Here is a 24,560-nt window from a genome sequence, read left to right as displayed (position 1 = left end):
ATACTGTTATGCTAACTTACATACTGTTTGAATTTTACTGCTAGCTATATATGGAGTATGTTTAATGTCAGAGCCGTACATCATAAGAGTAAACTATGAGTCAGTTTTCAATGTTAGCTTATACTTTGTCTGTGTCACATATCCTGTCATGCATGTATCCAAATGTGTGTTGTGTTTTCCGTGCTTTCCCACCCCTCCCTCTTCTCCCATCCCTCCCCCTTGCCCTCTTCTGTCCTTCTCAACCCGCCCGGCCAGCAGGCAGATGGGTCCCCCCTATATAGAGCCGGGTTCTGCTCGAGGTTTCTTCCCTGTTAAAAGGGTGTTTTTCCTTGCCACTGTCGCCTTTGGGCTTGCTCTGGGGGTCAGGCATTTGGGTTCTGTAAAGCGTCTTGAGACGAGTTGACTGTAATTGACACTATATAAATAAAATTGAATTGAATTGAAAAATTGAATTAAGAAGGGCGTAAAATGTTGTCAATAATTCATATATCTTGGGTATCTTCTCATGTTTTTAAGGTTTCCCCAAAACGCAGAGAAGAGGAGGCAATGGGAACTTGCCTCCTCTTCTTGCTCCAAGAAGGGACGGTTTTGACTGTTTATTTGGAGTGAATGTTGCATTGTTTTGTAATTGTGCGCACCTGTTAATAAAAGAAACCTTGATGTCATGTTACTGAATGTGTTTATTTAAAAATGTATAATAAAATATGTGTAGGGGAGATAGCGAGGATGAAGCGGTGTATCGAGAATGGATGGATGGATGTAGGGCAGAACAGGTAAGATGAACGAACCATCCCGTTGATCTTTAAAACTATACACGAGTTGTCACGAAACCCTAAAATAAGAACACAAACATCATTTCCAACTGGCTGTGGAATTCTTTGACTTTTGTGGTATAATTATTTTTATGCTAAAGCAAATGGACCCAGGTCTAAACTTATACATTATGCATGTTAGTGATATTCAGTGTATAGAACTATGTGAATTATTTAGCAAAAAATCATTCTGAATCATTAAATTAATTAGGTTTTATCAAAACGATGGCCATGGGGCAAGATGAACCAATAGCCTTGGGGTAAATTGAACCAATATGAATCACAATTCATATAATGTACATACATTATTTGTTCAGTTTAAGTTTAAAATATCATGTGGGTCAACTTACCCCTTTATGTTTAATATATGTATTAATTAGAAATATAAAACATCAAACTATTAAATGTTTAACATAAACACTGACGATTTAATTTCACTGTGTGTATGTGTGCAGCTATGGCAGGTAATGCTCTACTATCTACTTTTTTAATTTAATATGAAAGTCCATGGTTATAATTATCTGTAAATATGCAATAACATAACAACATCTCTGGCGTTGATAACAAATCAAACCGTTTAAAAATTGGTTGAAAATTGAGCAAGCTATGGTTAATTAAATAGTACATGCTTCATAGGCATTAATGTTATCAGTGAGTCAGCAGACCCTAGGTAAGATGGCCGCTGCGTAGCGACATCAGCCCTCATTGGCTCACAGCGTCTGTAAGCTATCTAGCCTTTCTATGTATATCTATGTGTGACTCTACATGATGTGAGACAGAGGGGGCGGCGCCCTAGCGCCCTCTATTGACCAGCCGCCCCTGGTATGGAGTAGCAAGTATCCATTTTTTTTTCGTTTTCACAAAGATGTATGTTAGTATGACTAACATGAAAAATGTTTTCACTTTCAATCTTTTGTAACAAAAAGGTTATAAATTGCCATTTAGACAACAATAATTTTAAAAGGCCAGTGCAAATAAACCTTTTGTTGTCAACTTGCTGTCATTTGCCTCTCTCAATATGTATGTATAAACATGAACCTTTTTACTACAATATGAAGAAGAAGAAATTAGGAGTAACCAAACACTAACTAAGAATTGACCCCATCATAAACATCATATGAGCATTTCCTATAGATACCATATATCTACATATTTCTCTCTATATATATATATGTACACACACACACACACACACACACACACACTGTGTTTTTCTATCATTGCGGGGACTTACCATTGACTCCCATTCATATCTAACCCCTAACCCTAACCTTAACCAACACCAAAATAATGCCTAACTCTAAAGAAAGGTTTTTGCACTTTTACTTTTTTCAATAACAACAACATGGCCAAGAAAACACTGTTTAAACTTGTGGGGACCGAAATGAGGTCCCCACAAGTGACATTGTTTTCGGTTTTCCTACAGTTGTGGAGACATTTGGTCCCCACAAGTATAGCCAGCACCTGAACACGCACACACACACACACACACACACACACACACACACACACACACACACACACACACACACACACACACACATGTTTGTTTTTCTATACCGGTGGGGACTTACCATTGACTCCCATTCATATCTAACTCCTAACCCTTACCCTAACCCTAACCTTAACCATCACCAAATCAATGCCTAACCCTAAACAAACGTTTTTGCACTTTTACATTTTTTATTAACAACAATATGGCCAAGAAAACGGTGTTGCCACCCGTGGGGACCTCATTTTAGGTCCCCACCGTAAGACAAGTCCCCACCTTTATAGCAAACAGTCAGGTCAAAGTCCCCACCAGAATAGCAGAAACAAGTACACACACACACACACACACACACACACACACACACACACACACACACACACACACACACACACTATACCCTATGTTCTCTGAAAAATAATGTACATTTTAAAAAAAATTATACAAAAAAGCCTTTTTCAGTTTTCAGGGAACAAGAAATGGGTTAACAACTTAAAGCTGTTCTGCAGCAGTGGAGGTTGATCAAGCTTTGAAAGATGGTGCTACCAAATCCTACAGGTGTCCCAACTTGTCTTGATTACTTACAACCTCCTCTGTCTGCATAAAGTAGTGTTGGAACACGCCATGGAACCCTCCAGAGCATTATTAGAACAGTATTGTACTTCAGAAAGTAGTGCGTTGCTGTACAAATGGTGAGTGAAGGTCAAGTAACAATAGAAGAGAGACAGACCACGTTACGGGCTCAGCTTGGCCCTTGTTTAGTAACGCAGCCTGTCGTGCTCCTCTGCTTTACTTTTCAATTTTGTATGCAAATATGCTGCTTGGAGACTCGTGTGTGATTGGTGACGCTGTGGACCCCGCGAAAAGTTGTGGCTCCTCCCTCCGGTCCTGGTTGGTCCCTGAGTTCCCGCCCCGGTTCAGTTCTGCGGTTGGCTTCTCCACCTGTGCCCTCAGCCAATCATCTGTGGCCACCTGGTTCTGGCGCCCCTTAAATTTGAACTGTTTCCAGCTGTTCGCTGGCTGGGCTCATTTGGCCCAGTCCCTCGTTTGTGCTGTGTCTCCTCGTTTTGGTTCTGTCACCTTGGCTAGCCTTGTTTATTTTGTGACTTGTATTTTAGTTGAGACACTTGTTTTGTTTAGTTTTCTTTAGCCTTTGTTGTTACAGTTCAAGAAGCTAAATTTGAGTTAAATCAGTTGACTTAGTTAAACCCTTAATTTTGTTATTTAATTAGTTACTGTTATTGTTTGTTAAATATCATTTGTATCATTTGTATTTACCCTTTTGGGACACCTTTTGTTGTATTACTTACTTCATTGATTATTAAATTTACAATTTTAGTCTTCCATTTTACATTTTGGTTTCTTGTATTGTTTCCTGCCCCATACCCCTTAGCGCCACCAGCAGGACGTAATAGACCATCATAACACTTAAAAATGTAGATCTTTCCTACAGAGAAATCGTGAAGAAAGTCAAGGTGTCAGTGAGTAGTTTTCTTCACCACCAAAAGGCTCAGAAACTGGAGGAAACTCTGACAGGAAGAGGTCTGGAAGACTGAAAGACACAACAGAATCAGAAGACCAGTTTGTGAGAATCAACAGCTTGGTGATTGGCGCTCACAGGACAACAGCTTCAATCAGCTTCATAGTGGTCGTAGGAAGAAGTCTCAGTTTCAACTGGAAAGAGAAGACTTGGAGTTGCAGCAAGAAAGCCATTGCTGAGACATCAGAATAAGAAAAAGAGGTTTGACTGGACCATGAAACACCACCAATGGACTACTGAAGACTGGAAGAAGAAGGTATTATGGACTGATGAATAAAAATTTGAAGTCTTTGGTTCATCACGCAGGATTCTTGTATGCCGTCGAGTAGAAGAAAGGATGTTCCTCAGTGTGTGACATCTACTGTCAAACATGGAGGAGGAAGAGTGATGGTATGGGGCTGTTTTTCTGGATCCAGACTCGATGACTTGTACAGACTGAGAGGAACCCTGAACCTAAACGTCTACCACAGCATTCTGCAGCACCATGCAGTACCTTCTGGTATGAGAATAGTTGGTCAGGGCTTCTTCCTACGGCAGATAATGACCCAAAACATAAGTTCAAGCTATGCCAGAACTACCTTAGGAAAAAAAGAACCAGATGGTGAGCTTGAAAACACTGAATGGCAGCACAGTCTCCAGACTTAAACCCCATGGAGCTGGTTTGGATGAACTGGACAGACGAGTGAAAGCAAAGCAACCTACAAAAACCACACATTTATGGGAACTTCTGCAGCAGAGTTAGGAAGAACTTTGAGAAGAACTTTTGATTTCCATTGAGGAAAGAATGCCACAAGTGTGTTCAGCTGTTATGTCTACCAAAGGTGGTACTTTGATGAGTTAAAAGTTTTGAATACACTTCATTTGTTTTTTGTTCTCTGCTTTCATTTCAGAATACAATGAGACATTAACATGCATTATTTCCAATAAAAAACTGGAAAAAATTGGAGTGTACTAAAACGTTTGACCAGTAGTGTGTGTATACGTATATATAAAACATACACACACAATCTTGGCCTACTTATTCATTCACTTAAAACAGTTATATCATTTATCTTTATGAACATTATTACACACACGTTATGAGAAGAAGCTAAAAAAACTACAACTATCTAACTGGAGTTTTACTGATGGGGTTTCTTAGTAGGGGAGTTAAAATGTGTAGTTTAGTTCCAGCAAGTTATCTGATCACATATTTAGGAGTCATTATATTTGACTCAATTTAGAAATCTTATGCCTTTTAACACGTCCCGCACTTTGTGTTGTTCAAAAACACTTTTTCCTATCAAAATGACTGAGAGCAGTAACTATCAGGGTGTTTCATTTTAATGAAAAGTAAGTGGCAAAATGGGAGGATAGAATTTATTCTTACTCATTTTGATATGTAATTACATCCCATTACAAAGTAAAAATCAAGTAGTGAATATTAGTTTTCAGATTTTTATACGCTTGACCATTTTAATAGCAGAACACTGTTATTTCATTTACCACTGTGATTCTGGGATCAGCATCATCAAGGCGAGCAGCTTCAGAGAATGACAGCAGAAATAGTCAGAGAGGAGGAGGGATTTGGCACGAGGCTACAGCAGCTAAGTCCTCCTCTCATATGGCAACACACACACAGACAGACAGCGGGGCTTTGCATCATGAAAGAGATCTAATTATATATAACACACTGCACATGTGATGGAAGGCTGTTGCATTGAGTTTGGCTCTTCAGGTTAATTAGTGGCCAGCTTACGCTCCTCTGAGTCTTAGATCTTGTGTCCTAATGAGAATGCTGCGCACCAGTGATTAAGGAAAAAGCCGCACACAAGATGCTACAGGACCAGCAAACTTTAATGAGATTCACATGAGGTCACGGATGATGTTTTCAGTCATGCTTCAACATGTCGGGCTTTTAATGGATGCTTGTTTGACATGAAGGACACAAATGCTGCCTGCTTGGCTCGAGAAGCTGCTGTGATATTCCAGATGCTTCCATTATTTCTGTTCATTGATCCACAGGTGTTCCACAGCCTCATTCTCAGCCTCTGCCTGCTCCACCCACACTACACATTTTTATCCCTTTAGCTTTCACCAAGCTGTGTAACATCAATTTGTTCAGCTTGGAGAAATTCAAGATCCCGAATCACTGTCTGTATGATGCAATCAGTCATTATTAGAAACATCGATTGAAGTGTTAGGCCGATTAATTCGCTTATCGCCTCTATTTCTGCTGCAGATCTTGTCTGTGCCCACTCACGCATTCCTCTGCCGGTTGTTCGAGTGGATCCTTCTACTGATGCAAAAAAGTGGCATGCCTCTGAACATTAATTGTTTTAGAATTTCTTATACTGTATGCTTATGTATGTATGCGCATGCACATTTGTATGACTGCATTAGAGGGTGGGGTTGAGGGAGGGCAGGGGATCAAAAAAGGCCATAAAAGCAGTAATAGCTGCAGATTGCACAGTTAAAAATGTCACTTCCTCAAACAAAAAGGCACAAAAGAGTACAGAAGAGTAAATCATGCCAATATTACCAGATGTTTTGACCTCAGAGTGATGCAGAAAAGTCACAAATTGGTTCATAAATATTCCCGAGAATGCAGGAAGAACAATGTTCTCGTTTTGGGGGAAGGACCTCCAGTCCCTGGCTTGATGTGCTTTCTCCACTATGATGAGTCAAAATATCTCTTGTGAACAATAGTGTGTTTTTGCGATGTGTCAATTTTTACGAAGGCGTAATATCATTAGAATTATTTTTTCCTGTGTGTTATAATCTGACAGAAACTTAATTGTGAAGGTATACCACAAAATGTTTCGAATGGAGGGAAAAATTCTGCGTATTCTGAGGGGATGTTTCTGCTTCGTAAATGCACTGAAGAAACTGGAGTGAAACAGGATGGAAACTAGTGATTCTGTTGCATTTACTTAGAAACTAAGCTGAACAAAGCACATTAACTTTACACATATGGTCTATCATTCAAAGTAATTGAACTGGGAATTAGTTAGATACATATTATAGAGAGGTCCAAACGGGTAGCCAGCCTTATGTTCCAAACCCAACGGGCTGTGGGTGGACACCTGATGAAGATGGGAAGCTGGCTGTCAAATGGATGCAAGGCTCCCTGCACCAGATGCTGTGCTGCAACTGCATGCGATCATGCAACCCGGCAACGTGCACATGCCTCAGCAGTGCTCAGACATGTGCAAACTACAAATGTGGAGCAACCAAGCCAGTGAAGAAGAGAACAAAGCGGACCCAGCTGACTCTGATCTGGATGACAGTGATGAAGAATAGCTAGTGACACGTATGAGAATGACTGCCTTTATTTTATATGATAGTTACATTTAAGAAATACATCTACTTGTATTTTATGTTTTAACTCATTATGACCATGTGCCGTTTTCCCAAAATGACCTTTGAATTTGGAAAAGTGCCCACACAGTGTGACAGGACAGAATTGATTAAAAATGTAATCAGAATTCAAACTGCAAAAGAATTTGAGAGTTCAGTTTAGTAATGGACATAGTCCTTGCAATAGTGTTTTTGGCATATGATCAGTTCTGGTAGCAGTCTGTTAGAATTGGGTTGAAATTTGAACTTTTTGGTGCAAAATCCCAATTTTACCTGTTTTGACACCATTTACATAGTTTTTTTGTATGCTTAACTGGAAATTATAGCATGCTGGATTTTCAGGCTAGTCTTGGTTTTTAATTTCAATAGAATTTAACTTCTGTCAGAATTTCACTATTCTATTGTTCCGTCCCTTCCCGCTTACAGAAAACCTTGTTACCATAGCAACTAAATCTTTCTCAGTCTCAGCTTGTTTTATTATCTATGCTATAAAGTTATTATACAGATGATGACGTATAGCATGTGGCATGCCTTATTATTCCGTAATGAGGAAAAATCCTATTGAATTTCGTCCCGTTGCATTGATAAGACTTTTGATTCGAACGTTGCGAGTTTCATCGTGGGGCATCTCGATTAAACGAGTGATAACATATAATAAGCTGTGAGTCTGCAAGGGCTCTCATATCCAAACGCAAACTAGAGACATACAGCAAATGAAAAATACCAAAAAGAATTGGTCACCTCAGGTGGTACTGATGCTGGAAATTTTGGGTCTGGGCCCATGGACTGTGTGTGCAAAGTAATTCTAAAACCTTAAAGAATTAAGAAAATTACAGAGATACTTTTAAATTTAAGTAATTATTAATGTTGTTGTTACATGCATCGTTGTTGGTTGCTTGCCTGAAATTATACAACCACTATTTATGATCCGGTTACGTCTGATCTGTAGTGCACCAGAACAAGAGGTACTAAAAGGACACTGTGTTACTGTATTTGTTTCATTTGAAATATGTGCAAGAGTGAAATTTAAACATCACTATTTATTGGTTATTATTAAATTTCACAATTCTTACATGCGTCTTGTCTAAATTATTGAATATATCCATCTGTTTTAGACATCATTAGGAAACGGAGAGGGGAGAACTCATTTGAATTGTTTGGGAGCAGAGCAGTCTGACCTACTTTCTATAGTTTTTGAGGAAAATGGGTTCAAAGTTTTGTGTTTTCAAGAACATTCGAAGCACCACTGTAATGCTGTATTTGGATTGTGGGTTAGACAACTTTGCGACTAAAATCTAGACCATAGAATATAACATAACTGATATAAAGCTCAGTTTGGGTGTATGGTTTATGGATTCGACCACTCTGCTTCTAAATCCCTCAACTGTGACTTGTGCATTTTATTATAACATCCATATGCTATTTGTGTGAATACTTCATCTTATCATTACCTGTCCACAGCGATAGCCAGCAGGCTACACATGGATGCAACGACAGAGATGCAGATCATGGAGTCAAACACGTTGTCCATCTGCCGGATGAAGTGGTCCTCCACCACCAGCTGTCTGTTGTTGAGGAGGTAAATGATGATGGTCTCCCAGGCGTTGGACACACTCACCAGCATGTCAGCGACTGCCAGGCTGCAACAACCAGACAAGTTAATAGAATCTTTGACCACCGACATAGATAATCACAAATCTATAGATGTGCTTCCTCCCTTCCTCCCTATTCAGGCAACAGCGGAGCCCTCCTGCTGTCTAATGACATATTTTTTCTCACAGGTTTTGTCTCGACACATATCCTTCCACCCATTATCTGTCCACCGCTTTGTCCTCTGTATGGTGCACGGATCCTGGAGCCTTGCAAGGCTGACTTAGGGTGAAGGCAGTGGACACCAATCCATAACAGCGCCACATAGACAGACAGCAAGCACACTCAAATTCACTACTATGGACATTTAAGAATGACAAATGAACCTCAGCATGTCTTTGGACTGTGGGAGGAAGCTTTAGCACCTGGTGAAAACTCACAGAGACCAACTCCACACAGAAAGACTTCTCTGGACTCACATGCCAGATGAAAATGTTTTTCACATTACATATTGACATTCTTGAGAGAAGCAGCCTGTTTGAGTCTGCAGTTGTTGAGATGAACACTGATGATATCATGGTAGCTTTAGCAGCTCATCAAGAATCTTTTATTGTCACTGTTTTCACACAGCAAAATTGCAATTGGTGCCTCCAACTACAGAAAAACACAGAAAATGGCATACTATATACAAATAAAATAACATTTTTTTTAAATCCTCAACAATATAAATATGTAAACAGAGTTAGTGCACATGAGCAGTAGGATGAGTGTAAAGTGTAGTCCAGTGCAAGACCCAGTTCTTTATTGAACATAGTGAGTCTGTTGTGTGTGCAGAAGGAAATGGACTGGACAGCTCTGGGATAAAAACAGTTTTTCAGTCTGCAAGTCATGTTTACCATGAGCTTAGCATGCTAGCACACTATTCCTGCATGTATTATCTATGTCTGCTTATGGCAAAGATCCAACACTTACCCTGTGTAAATGTGCAAACAAAAGCTGAATTACACATGATTTTAATCCTGAATTATTATTGTACGTACTATTTGAGGGCAGTCTCAACATGAGTCAACAGCTCAGCTCTTGAATGATCAGCTGGATTGTCAGCAGAGTTTAGGATATGCAACCGGTCACACCTGTTCTGTTGGAATAATCTTCAATGTTTACTGGCCAAACTCAACAGGGGTTCTGCTCTTACAATCAGTGTGAGCTCCAGCACCTTCTCCTCCATGACTCATTTACATAAAATAAAAGAGTTTGAACTTTCGGCCCCCAATTTGCAAGGCAAATTGCTCAAGTGCCACAGAAAATGAACAGGGGAACTTTGCAGGCTTACATTTGGAATTGTCTTAGCTGACTCTAAATGAGTGTCCGGGTGCACTACATCCTGAACAGCTCGGTTACTTATCAAGCTCATCTGCATGTTTTGGACTGAGAAAATAATGCTGACCACTGCACCTCAACACCACCTGCTGTAAGCAACAAAATCTACCGTAGTGCTTCAGTTTTGGCCTCGACCTCACACTTGGATTACATATCATTTCCATGTATCAGTTATTCATTCTCTGGAGAACATGAACGTACGTTTCAAAGTTCAAAACAAGCGTCCATCAGTGACCCAGAAATGGAGACTTTAAGGTGACACTACAACTGTCATTATTATTATTATTATTTTTCTGCCAACAAATGCGGTGGAGTTATGTGACAGTCAGCGTTGGTTTGTCTGTCTGTCTGTCTGTCTGTCTGTCTGTCTGTCTGTCTGTCTGTCTGTCTGTCTGTCTGTCTGTCTGTTACCAACATTACTCAAAAATGGATAAACGGATTTGGATGAAATTTCGAGGGAAGGTCAGAAATGGCACAAGGACCAAGTGATTAGATTTTGGCAGTGACACGGCTTATAGTCTGGATTCATGGATTTGTTAAATATTTCTGTATCATTGTGAGATAGTGGCTACAACATCACTGTAACCATGACAAAAAGTGAACACTACGTCAGGTGTCTGTTGACAATCACATGATTGTGATCTAACTACAAATCCATCATTGTGGACTTATCGGGACTTATCCATTGGAAATGATACAAGGAACAATTGATTTAATTGTGGGGGTGTTTCTGAGTCCCATCAATTCCCACCACCGGCTACATATTTAGGTCATGCAGTTCGGTATCCATACATAATGTACACATGCATAGCACATCCCTGTTCTCACCGTAAGGTAATTTTTTATTCAAGGTTTCATCCATCAGAAATGACACGACTGAGCAGCCTTGGTGGAGTTCTGCGCTCTCTGAGTGCCTTTCTTGTTATTCTTATTACTGATTTATTTTCTCTGGACCAAAGGAATGTACAAACTGACAAACCACACATTGCTACTGAGGCTGAAAACAACAAAACAAGTGGGAATGTATTTGCTCCCATTAGATTCAATGCATTTTAAAAATATATGCAATGCTGCCATCCTACAGTGACTATGTCTGCCTTGTTGTCACTCTTGGAGAGTCATTTGAAACCAAATCAAAACAAGCAGTACCCACCAGTGGAACAGTAATTTGAACATTGAGTTGAATGTCTTCTTGGTCTACAAATGCACTGCTGGTGTCAACTGAGGCTCTTTGGCTTTGGTCTTGGAGAAGAGATTTCATTCGTTCAAGGCCACATCCAAATTTAATCACAAGTGATTAATGTTAACATCAAAATTACATACAAGTCTTCTTTTACATTTGTCAAGTTGGGTCATCAAATTTGTGACTTGACTAAAACATGTACACTCCCTGTCAAAAGGGGGGTGTACATGTTTTGGTCAAGGACACTTCAAATAAATTAGAACCTGTCCTAAAACTTTTGACAGGGGGTGTAAATCTGTCCGTCCATGTCACATGTTGTGAGTCTATGTTTATAGAAAACAGAAAAATCTAACAGAATTATAAAAAAAGAAATGTCAGGAAGCCTTTTATAACTCTAGGTTTACGAGGCATTTTATTCACTCACTTGTAGTCATTGTAAATTATGTATCAGTCAGTATTTTGAATGCATTTGTTTTTTCAGGCAACACATGGTGAATTATGTTGGTATAAGCAAGAAAAATAGATGTCCAATCGCAATTTATTTATCCAAAATCTACTCTTGTTGCGCTCAAAATGCATAATTATTTTCATCCGTTCTTCATCTTTTATAAAGCTTTAATGTGACACCAAGCTATATTTCAATATATGATGTTTTCATTCAGGTCTTCGGCAGTGCATTAAACAGGTGGTTGGGAAATTGAAATTCATTATCATCTTGAATTCTGGCACAGGCTCTGGTTCTACATAGAAACATACTCCTGCTGCTTTCAACACCTTGAAGTCACACTTCAATAGAACACGAGAGCGGGTTTGCTAATTAAACACATGAACTCACACCAGTCTGACAGTTCTATCTTTAATTCTTTCTTTCTTGGCTTATATTTATGGAGGTATTTCAGGTATTTCTGATTTGCACCTGTAGAAAACAGAGAATGTGTGACTCGTGGGGAGGATTCGAGTGGTTGTAAGTAGCAATTTGTGTTTGTGTGTTAGAGGACACAGCTATTTTCGTGGTAAATTATTTCACATACTTATTGCACAAGTTCACATTCAGATTTGCACATATTCAAATTCTCACTTCAACTTCACTTTGTACAATACAGGTGCACAAGTATGTTTTGCACTTAGTGTGTTGCAACAATAGGTGCAAAATGTGAGCGTGTCAGTGTTGAAATATGTGACTTGTAGAGAAGGATTTGTGCACCTGTAAATGTGATTTGTGCACCTGTAAATATGATTTGTGCACCTGTAATTACGATTTTGTGAATGTGTATTTTTGTGTTGTATTTGTGGGAAGAAAAAAATCGACACACACAAGAAATTATTGTACAAGTACACAACTCATAGAGTGTGGGAAATCAGATTTGCTGATACACATACAAATTCAATGTACACAACTACAAATTCAATGTTACAGGTGCTCAAACATTTTGCACCTGAAATACCTCCATATATATTTTCTAGTGTGAAGTGTGTTCTGAAAAGTGTCCACATACACATATTCTTGATTCTTGCAAGTCTGCTGCTTTGCGTCTACAGCAGATAGAGAAACTGTACAACTCAACCTTCACAGGCTAATCCTTTGCATGTCTACACAGATAAAACAGTCTATTTTTAAACTTCCAAGGCCCCTGAGGCAACAACTGCATTATTACCTAATTAGAATGCCCAAATTAGTAATGTAATCATAAATTAATCAAATTCCAGTATTGCAGAGTAGGAGAAATAATGGGTACAGTAGCCTGTGGCCTGCATATATTACAGAAAGGCAGAGGATAATCATTAAACAACAACACTGTCATTTTAATGAACAACTCATTTTCTAATTCTGCACTCCTGGTAAACATGGAAATGCCTGGAAAACTCACCTACATACAAAGAAGTACATGGGAGAGTGAAGGTTCTTGTTCTTCACTATGGCTGTGATAACCAAGATGTTCTCCAGTAAGGAGATGATACCCAGGATCAAAAAGACCTGAGGAAACAAAGATGAGAAGAGTGAAGATGAACAGAATGGTACAGTAGCAGGATCCAACAGGAGGGTTGAGATAATCACTATATAAATGTGAAATGTTATGAGATAATTTACAAAGACACACACACACTCATACAGACCTCCACAGCGATGTGGACCTGTTCACATGCTGCAGGTTTGGAGGTGCTGGTCTTGTCTGGAAGCAGTGGAGTGGCCACAGTGTAGTTTTGATAGTAGTAGGAGTAGGCCCAGGTGGAGTTACCCAGTAGCTCCTCCTCCTGGTGGGAGGACCCATCAGACACATTCATCCCTGCTGTGACTCTGGTCCAAATCATTGCACTGCTAATCTGGGTGCCATTTTTAAAGCAGGCTGTGAGAGAAGGCAGATGTCAGAGTGAGACAGTGTCGTGCTGCACATAGTGATTATTAAAGTGAGATTAGGTTAAGTTCATGGCATTAAAACAATTCTGAATAAATACTGCAAACAAACTTGATTCTTTCACATAAGCTGACAAACGATGTGGTTGAAACTGCAAACACTAATCTTTTGACTATTTGCAGCAGCAGAAACACTTTGTGAACATTACACTGATGTAGCATTACCTAATTAATCTTATGTGTTAATCTTATGTATGCACATCCAGAGAACACATTATTGTTAAGTAAATAGTATTTTTGATGTGCTGGCAAATGTTAGTTTTGCATTTGTTCTCTTTTTGCTCTTAGTTTGGTCTCCACCACCACCCAAGAGAAATATTTGGCCCTAAATGTTAGCAACGTATTTTGACTACAGCAGTCTGCTTTAGATAAATTCAATGCTATAAGCACAGAGAGCCTGAAACTGAAGCAGTAGGTTAGACAGTTTAACAGTGAGCTGAAACTCAATAGAAAAATCATAAAACCAAGAGGACCTAAAGATAGCTCAAGATTCAAGACACTGGGAACAACTGGCTCTAACAGCACTAATAAGGATCAATTATTTGCATAACACTTTAGATCTCATTTATTTATCTTTACAAAAACGGGTAATGTAAAATTAACTTTAGGTTTGAACTACTGTATGTGGCGAAATGTTTCTTAGTAGGGTACAGCGAAGACTGCTGTGAGACTGTTGGTCGCCTGGTAACCTTACAACGATGACAAAAATATAAGGTGATGTAATATGCAGTGAGTGATCTTAATGTGCTGGTTAGCAGGTTTTGTGCTAGAGTTAGGTTAGCTTGCTGTGTCCCTTAGACCCAAGTCTTGATGCTAAGCTAGGCTAACCGAGTGCTGTCTGCATCTTCATATTTACTGTACTATTTACTTTTACATGTCTTTAAGAAAAGAACTGTAGTATTGAATAAAGCACCCCTTTTAAAAATTATTTACCTTAATTCAATGGTACATAAGGTACAGATCAACCTAAAATTTATTCAGACATTTGCCCTGAGTTGGAATAAATGAGTTTTAGAACCTATAGTTATGCTATCGCCAAGAAACGCGATAGAGTTATGTGACGATCGGCGTTGGTTTGTCTGTCTGTTAGTCTTTTAGTCTGTCCATTCGCAACATTTCTCAAAAGACCGGAATTTTTCTTTTAAAAAAGGTTGAAGTATTGGTGTGTGGGACATCGTGTGAGCCCAGACTTTGCACAGCGTGAGTTTTTTAAGGATGAGTTTAAAAATGTGCTATGATTGCTCTGCCAAGGAACGAGGCGGAGTTATGTGACATTCTGTTAGTCTGTCTGTCTGTTCGCAACATTACTCAAAAACAGACAAATGGATTTGGATGAAATTTTCAGGGAAGGTCAGAAATGTCACAAGGACCAAGTGATTAGATTTTGACAGTGATGCAGCTTATAGTCTGGAGCCATGGATTTGTTGAATATTTCTGTATCATTGTGAATGATCACATGATTATGATCCTACTACAAATCAACCGCTGCAAACCACGAGTTCATACAGTTGTGGAAATCATACAGCGACTGAACGGGCTTGGCGGAGTACTGCGCTCTGTGAGGATTTGTCTTGTTTGTTGTTGTGGTGACTGGGAAAATCAGACATTTTGTACAGCGATGACTTGATGAAATGATGTAAATCAGCCACAATCGTCAAAGGATAGCAATAATTTACACCCCATTAAAAATCAGTAGGTTAAAGTTTTGTCTGAAATGTTGCAGCAAAGCGACAGGGATATGTATATTGAGCGTTCCTCTCATCAATCGCACAACAAAACCTCAATGTTAAGATCCTGACCTCAGCTGATGAGATGTGATGAGATCGTATTTAAAAAACTGAACTTAACTCTTCACTGCAATAAAATGCTTCCCCTGTTTCCTAACTCATGACTTGACAAGCCCTCCGGTGATGTCAAATGACACTACATGAGTTGCTTATAGATTTGCACAACTGTCATATTCATTGAGGTCTAAGAACTGAAAAATTCCCCAGAGTCATGCTGTACATAATCCATTTCCAGCCAGTCGAGACACGAAATGGGAAAAAAAGAGGAGACCGCTGATGACAAAAAAGACCATTGAAGCAGAATTAAGCCCTAAACTTAATTTTGTGTGTCCTCTGTAGTCCCTGTTTGGACTGCAGACTGTCTAAATTCAGCAGAATGCGTTTTTCCACATTCGTACAAAGTGACACAATTAGCTCAGCAGGTACAGCATTTACCTCTGTCGTGGGGTTAAAGGAAAAAGCCATGCCAGTAATGTTTGAAGAGCTACAACATTTTGCTGTTGTCATAAATGTACTTTTAACAGCAGGAAGTGTGTCAGCGCAAATGGAATTCAATTTTTCCAGTAGTACTTAACACAGCAGTTGTCTATAGCGGTACGAAGACGAGAAGCAATCACTGTTCCAACCTTTTACGACGTTCTTTCACATCCTAGGTGCAGGGGCAATTATATTTCAATTATTTGCTTTATATTAGGTGTTCTACATCGCTCATGCTTCAGCCCTTTAGAACACATAAGCAACTAAAATTATCCTTTAATATCATATTGTTAGCAGACACACGGAAACTAGTAATAAGAGCTCTCTGACCTGCCGTAATGAAAATGTACTGAAAACCTGCTTATTTTTAGTGTCCAACTTACAGATGTTTTTCCCTATTTAATCAGTATGGCAGCAGGCACACACACTGAGGGGGCTATATGCAAGATAGATTTCTTATTCCAAGCAGCAAATAGAAGACATTACTATCATTTGACACTTTCTGTATAAAAATGGAGACGGTTGCTTCTAAAAATTTACATCAAATGGTTCTACACGGTTTCAGGGAAAAACCAAATCGCTTTAAGAAATAAAAGTATGATTTGCTCAAACTTTTTCTGAGCCAGACAAACTCACCAGCAAGAAGATCATCAAAAATAGTCTGTCTCGCCCTGCTGGGTCTTACAAAACAAGCAAGACAGAGTTTTTCAAGTCTTTGAAAATATTCTTCTGAAAGACTGTGCGCATCCGTTTGAGACATAGCTATAAATGAACACGCTGCACCACAGAGGATTTAATTAAATTCTACATACGTGGATTACCAAACAGTACACGGGAGCCCTTTCCCAGAGGCCCTGAGGTCTAAATAGTGAGGGGGCCGCTTAGCCAGAGCCAGTTCTCGAAGAGACTAACAGTTTTTGTCAGAAAGTGACCGGGGCTGAGTCAGTCCTTTTATACTGACTACCTAACCATAAATCTGTCTATGTAGCTGCAATACTGGCAACAGTGAAAATATCAGTCCTGTAAAAACTTAATTTGTACATCAAAAGGTTGATACATAGCATATCTAAATGTAAATCTGACAATTATCAATCAAATATCAGCTACAAAGGCACAGCAGTAACATCTGTATACCACAGAGCTCCCATTAAGTTTGTATGAACGCAGACTAGACCTAATGAATCCAACCCTAAACAAGGGAGCATATCCACTTGATTTAATCACCAATAATACACAGCATCCAGTTCAAATAATCTGTTTGGTTGAAATAAATAATCTTGATGAATTGAGTTTCCCAAGCATTTCCATGTTTACCAGGAATGCATGGTTAGAAATTAGTTCATTAAAATGACAGTTCTATCCTTTAATACTCCTCCTCAATTTGACATTTGACACTTATCAGGCACCTTTTTAGGAACAGCACACAAACAGTAGGAATAGCGCTTCTCTTTGTTTTATCTCCACCATTTGCCACTTCATGCTGTGAATCTCCAGTTCTATCACATCCCAAAGGTGCTTCGTTAGCTTCAGATCTGGTGTCAGATCTAACGGACGTCCACTCAACTCACTGTCATGGTCCAGATTTCAGTTTGAGATGACTTTGATGTGTGGCGTGTCGTGCATTTTTATCAGGCTGTCTCTCTATATATACAGATCAGACCTTACTGCCATGTGGTGTTTTCTTTATGTCTAGATCTAGTCTAGGAGATATTTCACTTTTATATGACTTAATAAAGCACACAGGCAGATTGTCAAAGCAATCTTTCTGAGTCTAAAAATGGTCTCCTGCACCCCTCTGTGAGAAAGCATTGTTGACAAAACCAGTGTCACTTTTTCTGCCTGAAATACATAAAGTCTGCATAGGAGGGGCTCTCTGTATTTATTGAAGACCACAAACTACTTGAAAATCTATCAGCAGGACTTTTTGTCAGTAGCAGAGCCCAGCGTGACTCATTAATACAATAAGAGAAAAAAAAGCCCTGAGGAGCCTTCATCTGATGCAAACACAAAGACGCATTATGAAAATGTTTTTGCATTCGATTAATGTGCAGGTTGCCGCCACCTGTTCTCTGATGTGACTTCTGTTGCAGCGGATGTTGTGACGGTGGAGGGGGTGAGACGCATGTGATGTGTAGATGTACACCAGGTATCAATGATGCACAAGTGCATACTTGTCGAATTCACAATTCATGGTGTTTTTCTTGAAATGAAGCCGTGCTCTGTGTCTGCGCTTGTGAACACTTCACACACCTCCACAAATCAGTTGAGCTGATCATCCGCTTTCTGTCTGTCTCTCTTGGTTTCTGTGTTGTTCCTCAGGCTCACTTTTTCCTCTACTCTATACTCCACATGTGGCCGTTAATGTAGATAGGAACGTGTACATCACTGTGCATTCAGGGAGCAGGACATCAGTTTTGTCAGAGGCATAAGTGTAATTAAATATGATCCTACTGATATGTTAATCACAGCAAAACAAGAACCTGTGAGCTTGCATTCTTTGCACATATTCCAGTCCTATAAACAAACAAGCTTGTTGCACAGTGCAGTCAAACAGAGCTAAGATTAAACATTCCACAAACAGGCCAATGATATAATGTTTTTTAATGTATCCTATTTTAACTATTCATGATGTAAATATTAATGCACTCTGGGTAAATGTCTAGGTGCAGTGATCAGGGTGTTGTGTGTTGAATTATACTTCTATTTTATTATTTTATTCTTGTAAATATTGTACATACTATTGTTATTATAATTATTTTCATTACTGAACATATGCTTAGTGCTGCTTTAAAGATGCTGCTGCTGTAACTGGAAATTTCCCCTGATGTGGGAGTAATAAAGGATTATCTAATTTTATCTTATTCTTCCAAGGTGCTCTGTGATGCAGTTATAACCTCAAACAACTGTGTTCTACTATGAGTGACTGAAGGTGATAGAGGAGAATAATTAAAGATGAAAAAAATTACAAAATACCCAAAGTTTTATTAATGCTGTCAGTTGAATTATTCTAATAAACATTATTCCTATAACCACCATTCGGGTAGAAAAAAGTTTAAAATATTTGTCATTTACCACTATTTACATCAGTTGACAAATGAAATAATTGCTATTTATTTAGGTAGTTCAATTAAATTTGTACTTTTTTTTACTCGTTTTATATATTCTAGTATTATTTCCTACACATTTCTTCATCACATTTTTAATATCGTAAAAGCTAAAAGTGAAAAAAATTGGCATGTTCATGTTTGTTAGTGTTAGGTTGCAAGCAACTCACAAAGTTGGAGAATTGTAAAGAAGTCGACATCAAAGTGATGCCATGGCATAGAATAACGTGCACTGGTCATTGTAGTTTTATATGTTTCTCAAATACTAGCAATTACACAGCTGGCTAAAAAGACTTACTGGTTACTATGCAGGTGTGCCATTTGAACAAAATGTAATAATGTTGAATGATGGTTATTTTCCAGCAGAACTGGATATGTCATGGGTAAAAAATATTACATTTGTTTAATGTAACACAGTATCTGGTAAATAGCAGCATTTATTTACCCTTCATGTAGGACTTTGGCTTGCATAAGATCTCCCTGTTGGCGTTCTTATGCCTGCACTTTCTTACTTTTTAGTCATATTTATGTGTCAAAAGCTCAAAAAAAGATCTACTTTCTCAGTCATAATTATAGCTTACATGTCAACATGAATGTCATTTAAAGTGGAAAACCGATTATTATCAAACTGCAGTCTGGTTTGAAAGCAACATTTTTGCCATACAAGGACCCAGCATCTTTGTATCAGCATCACGCCGCATTAATGTCATCTATATGTAAATGTAACTAAAAGCAAAGTTTGGAAAAATCGGTCGATCACCCAGATGTAATTCCCATTTAAGGCTATCAGGGATTCCTGACAACCAAGTTTAAAAAAAAAAAAAGAGTGTCAACCAACCTGTGGAAGCATGACTTTGAAGCCCCTCCACTGGCAGTCACATCTCAATAAAATTCCATTTTGACAATAATGAAACGAACGTGGTTTGTCTAAAAAGAGCTAAACTAACCTTGTCAAACATATAGCACAGCAAGGTAGCTGATGAAATTTTACTTAAATGATGGAACTAGTGAGCTGGGAGCTAGAATACGGTGCTGACATTGCATGAGCACCAACAGGAACGCTGGTGGAACAGGAAATGTTGCACAGGGGACATAGAGAAAACAGAGAAGATTAAATGTGTCCCTAAACCCCACAAATGTGAAACAGAAGAACATCAAATTCGAATAAGCCAGTGAAAGATGAAGTTTTGTTTATTTCTTTAGCAACTGATCGAGAAGTATAAAGCTTTGTGTTTATTTTACCATTCTGTTTATTATTATTTTTTATCTGTACATCTATCTAACCAACAGTAGCATTCAGATGTATGTAATGAGGAAAACATTTTGAGAAAAGAGTCTTTCATACATTCTGTCAGTTTTAGGGCTTCACATGTTACATCTGCAGTACAGAAGCCTGTTTCATTTTGGATTCATGTAACTGTTACACTCAGCTCCCCAGTCATGCTGAATGTTGGGATGCGACAGCTCACAGTGAGGCAGAGAGCTGCAGCTTCCAGAGCACAACGCTGACGTCTCACTCTGAACCTGATCTCATGATAAAGACTGAGTCCAGTGACAGTGGGACGGATAACACAACAGCACAGCCAGGAACACTTCTTCAAAGGTTGCCATGGCTACTCTATCATAACCATACTGTTAGATAGCATTTTGCTTTTCTCTCAGACATCCACTCAAAAATAACAGCATCATCACCAGTCAAGTCATGAAGGAGCCCTGCTTGGCTTGTAGCCACGTGAAGTCGAATGCTAATTAACAAGTGCTGGCTGCCACTAGCAGAGTCACTGGGAGGATTATTGAAATTAGGTGGAGAATTATACCATCCATCCATTATCTATACATTGCTCAATCCTAATTAGAGTCACAGTGGGGGAGCTGGATCTATCCCAGCTGACTGAGGGTGAAGGCAGGGGACACCTGGACAGGTCACCAGTCTGTCACAGGACTACACAGAGACAAACAATCACACTCACATTCACACCTGCGGACAATTTAGAATCATCAATTAACCTCAGCATGTTATTGAACTGTGGGAGGAAGCTGAAGAACCCGGAGAAAACCCACACATGCACAGGGAGAACATGGAAACTACATGCAGAAAGATCCCAGGAAGGTCAGGACCTTCTAGCTGTGAGATGACAATGCTAATCACTGAGTCACTGTGCAGCTCGAGAATTATTCCATCTCGTGATATTATTCCATTTCATGATATTGTTCTCACTTTTTTGTGTCTCTGTGATACTACACTGTAGATGTAAACATTTCAAAAATAAACATAAATGTTCAAAATGTATGTGTTTTATGACTAATATATCTATTAATGCAAATGTATATGACCAGGATGACTTTTTTCTATGGGTTGAACACCCACTTTCTGTTGTCAATGTTTTGGACCAGTTTCTTCCTGATTTTACATTCTCCTATTAGAAAACTCTGCTTCTGTTGCAAGTTTAAGACGACACAAGGAAACTGGTTCTTATCTGTGTCAGCGTACATATAATATCATGCAGCTGTTTGTCCACTCGTGGTCTATTAGAGCCAGCAGAGCATGTTACATCGCTATTTACATGAGCTTTCATAAGGTGAAATGCCATACATACGTCTCTTGTTCTGTAGCTGTGTAAGAAAAGCTTGGGTATGGATGAGCCGGTCAAAATGCAAAGCAAATAAAAGAAGTGAAATAAGCATAGATATGGAGGCGTGCTTTTGTTCCCTCAGCAGGAGATGTGTTTATCATTAGCAGACAGGTCAGTCAGTGAAAAGGCAGCTCCTCGTCTCACACTGAGTGATGCTCACTGCTGCTGCTTTGCCACCGTGGTGACTAATGTTTGTAAAAAAAGGATATTTTCTCCAGACAGTCATTAAAATGACAATTACGCTGCAAAAGAAAGGCATTTCCTACACAATGGGCATGGCATCTGGTAATGCTAATGAATCAGCTTTTACTCTTTCGGCTTTTACTGAGTGTTGCTTTCTTTGTGGCACATAATGCTGACATACATATGCTGTGACTGCTACTAGCTGCTGAAACACAGATAACTTACTGCATTTGACGGCTGCACATTGGCCGCTGAATCATGTGTTATTCTGATGAATTCAGGGCTGTAGCAACTTCAGCTAAAGCAAATGCACATCTGGCAGCATGCCATGAGACTGAGCAGCATCTGGACCTCACTGTGTTTGTGTTTCCAAAGGAAGTAACAGAGCACCTCAAAAGGAGGCTCCATCCACACTGTAACATCAGTCCTGCACATTTCATGGCAATTCAAAGCCTCAGCAAAAATGACCTAATGCATATTACCATGGCTACCTTATTTCTTAACAGACAGAAGCCGACTGTGATGTTGGCAAAATTGCTCGTAGGAGGAAATTCCGACTCGTTTTTTATTTTTGAATACATTACTGCATAGCTATGAGTCCACTGACTACTAAAACTCAGTATGTATGAACTTTCTTGGACAGCGTGTTGATACTGTTTATTACATGCAGGGTTTAAGGGGTAGCTCTGTTGTAGCCTCTGTTGGATGATTTGAGGATTTGCATACAAATTTTTAACAGCAATATGATTTATATCATTTTAGATGAAGTACTTGATAATTGACCAGACAACCTATTACAAAAAGTAGAAATTATGTTCAAACACAAGTGTGAAAATATCGTGTAGCTGCATGTTCATTCATGCAACACTGTAAATTCACTGTACTCCACATACACACACAGTTTACTGACAAATACACTGATAAATAATCCACTGCGCTAATGTAACAATACAACCCCAGGTTTCCGTCTGTCTGTGTAATACCAGCTATTTATTTTACTGACAGTGTTGACAAAATTAATGTAATAACACAAAGATGTCTTCTGAGGCAGTGGTAAAAAATCCATCATGAGTAGGGATACAGAGATAAAAAATGACTCACCTCTCGCAGGAGCTGTGACTCAAATCCTTCCTACAAGTTGCTCAGATGGATTGGATGATGTCTCTGTGGAGCATCAGAACGGTGGATTTATGCATCGGGAAAGAGGAGATGCTGAGCTGTGAGAGAGAGTGAGAGAAACCGAGGGAGGGAAAGAGAGAGAGAGGGAGAGAGAGGGAGAGAGAGAGAGAGAGAGAGAGAGAGAGAGAGAGCGGTAGGGGAGAGAGAGCGGGAGAGGAACTTCCTTTTTAGTTCAGACAGTGTGGACACGACAAGCAGCCACTGCCAGCAGTGTTTAACCGCCTCTTCCACGCTGATAGATTCTGTGTGTGACAAGATCCATCTTAAAGAATTAGGCTCTCTGCTGCAACTTGATTCAGAAGTCTGTCTTGCAGTGTAGCAAAACTCAAATGAAGGTGATATTTTAAAAGAACTTGTACTTTTTTGTGCCTTTGTTGGGTAATATGTCAAGTTACACAAACAAACACACCAATCAACCAGAACAGTAAACCCCTTAAAGGTGATATGAGTGGTGCTGATTCCCTCGTTAAAATGGATATATTAGGCAGCAAGAGAACAATAAGTTGTGTTGGACGCAGGAAAAATGCCCAAGGATCTTTGTGATTTTCACAGTATTATATTGTTTATATATGACAGTACCACTCAATATGCTCTGATTTTTTTTTATTTTTAAGCTACTTTTATTTTATCTTATTTTATTTTACTCTATTTCATTTTATTGTATTTGTTATTTCAGTTGTGTGAAGGGAACTCACAAAATAAGAATTTCATTACTAACTGCTGCGTTTCTGTTGTGTACATGACAATAAAGTTCTTGAATCCTGACATTGTGATGCCTGCATGGCTGGATCAGAGCATCTCCAAAACAGCAGAGCAACAATAGCTAATGGCCACCAAAAGTGGTCCAAGGAAGGACAACTGGTTGTTGGCACTCAAGATTTCACTGATGTGGGTGCAATTGCTGTCCCAAGTGGTCGGATCTCACAGAAGAGCGACTGAAAACGTCAAGCTTAGAGCTGTGTAGCTGCACTCAATCTGAAGTGCCAGAACCGGACCACACAGTGAAGGGGACTTGTTCTGATTACTCATGTCTTATTACTCCACCAAGGAACGCGACGGCGTTATCTGACAATCAGCTTATGTTTGTCTGTCTGTCTGTTACTCTGTCTGTCTGTTCACAACATTACTCAAAAATGGAAAAACAGATTAGGATGAAATTTTCAAGGAAGATCAGAAATAACACAAAGACCAAGTGATCAGATTTTGGCAGTGATGCGGCTTATAGTCTGGATCCACGGATTTGTTAAAGATTTCTGCATCATTGCGAGATAGCATCACTATAACCATGACAACAAGTGAACACTGTGTCAGCTGCCTGATAACGATCACATGATTGTGATCCTACTACAAAGCAACTGTTGTGGACTTTTTGGGACTTATCCATCAGAAAAGATACTGAGCAGCCTTGGTGGAGTACTGTGCTCTCTGAGTACTTTTCTTGAGTTACATCA

General features: G+C 39.2%; 1 protein-coding gene across 1 annotated transcript in view; it reads right to left on the bottom strand.

Moving 5' to 3' along the window:
* The window catches only part of mc5ra (melanocortin 5a receptor), a 33,608-nt gene extending 10,423 nt beyond the window's left edge, over nucleotides 1-23,185 (bottom strand). Inside the window, exons 1-4 of the mRNA XM_022199464.2 lie at nucleotides 23,032-23,185; nucleotides 13,449-13,678; nucleotides 13,202-13,308; nucleotides 8,632-8,820 (exon numbers count right to left, since the gene is read on the bottom strand). Coding sequence (XP_022055156.1) covers nucleotides 8,632-8,820; nucleotides 13,202-13,308; nucleotides 13,449-13,643 — 491 coding nt within the window. The 5' untranslated portion in view covers nucleotides 13,644-13,678; nucleotides 23,032-23,185. The remainder of the gene's footprint in view (nucleotides 1-8,631; nucleotides 8,821-13,201; nucleotides 13,309-13,448; nucleotides 13,679-23,031) is intronic.
* Nucleotides 23,186-24,560: the final 1,375 nt, after the last annotated feature.

Source organism: Acanthochromis polyacanthus, chromosome 12 (genome assembly GCF_021347895.1).
Source record: "Acanthochromis polyacanthus isolate Apoly-LR-REF ecotype Palm Island chromosome 12, KAUST_Apoly_ChrSc, whole genome shotgun sequence".
Lineage (NCBI taxonomy): Eukaryota > Metazoa > Chordata > Actinopteri > Pomacentridae > Acanthochromis > Acanthochromis polyacanthus.
Note: the sequence above shows the minus strand (reverse complement) of the source record. Positions and strands in the feature narration are given on the sequence as shown.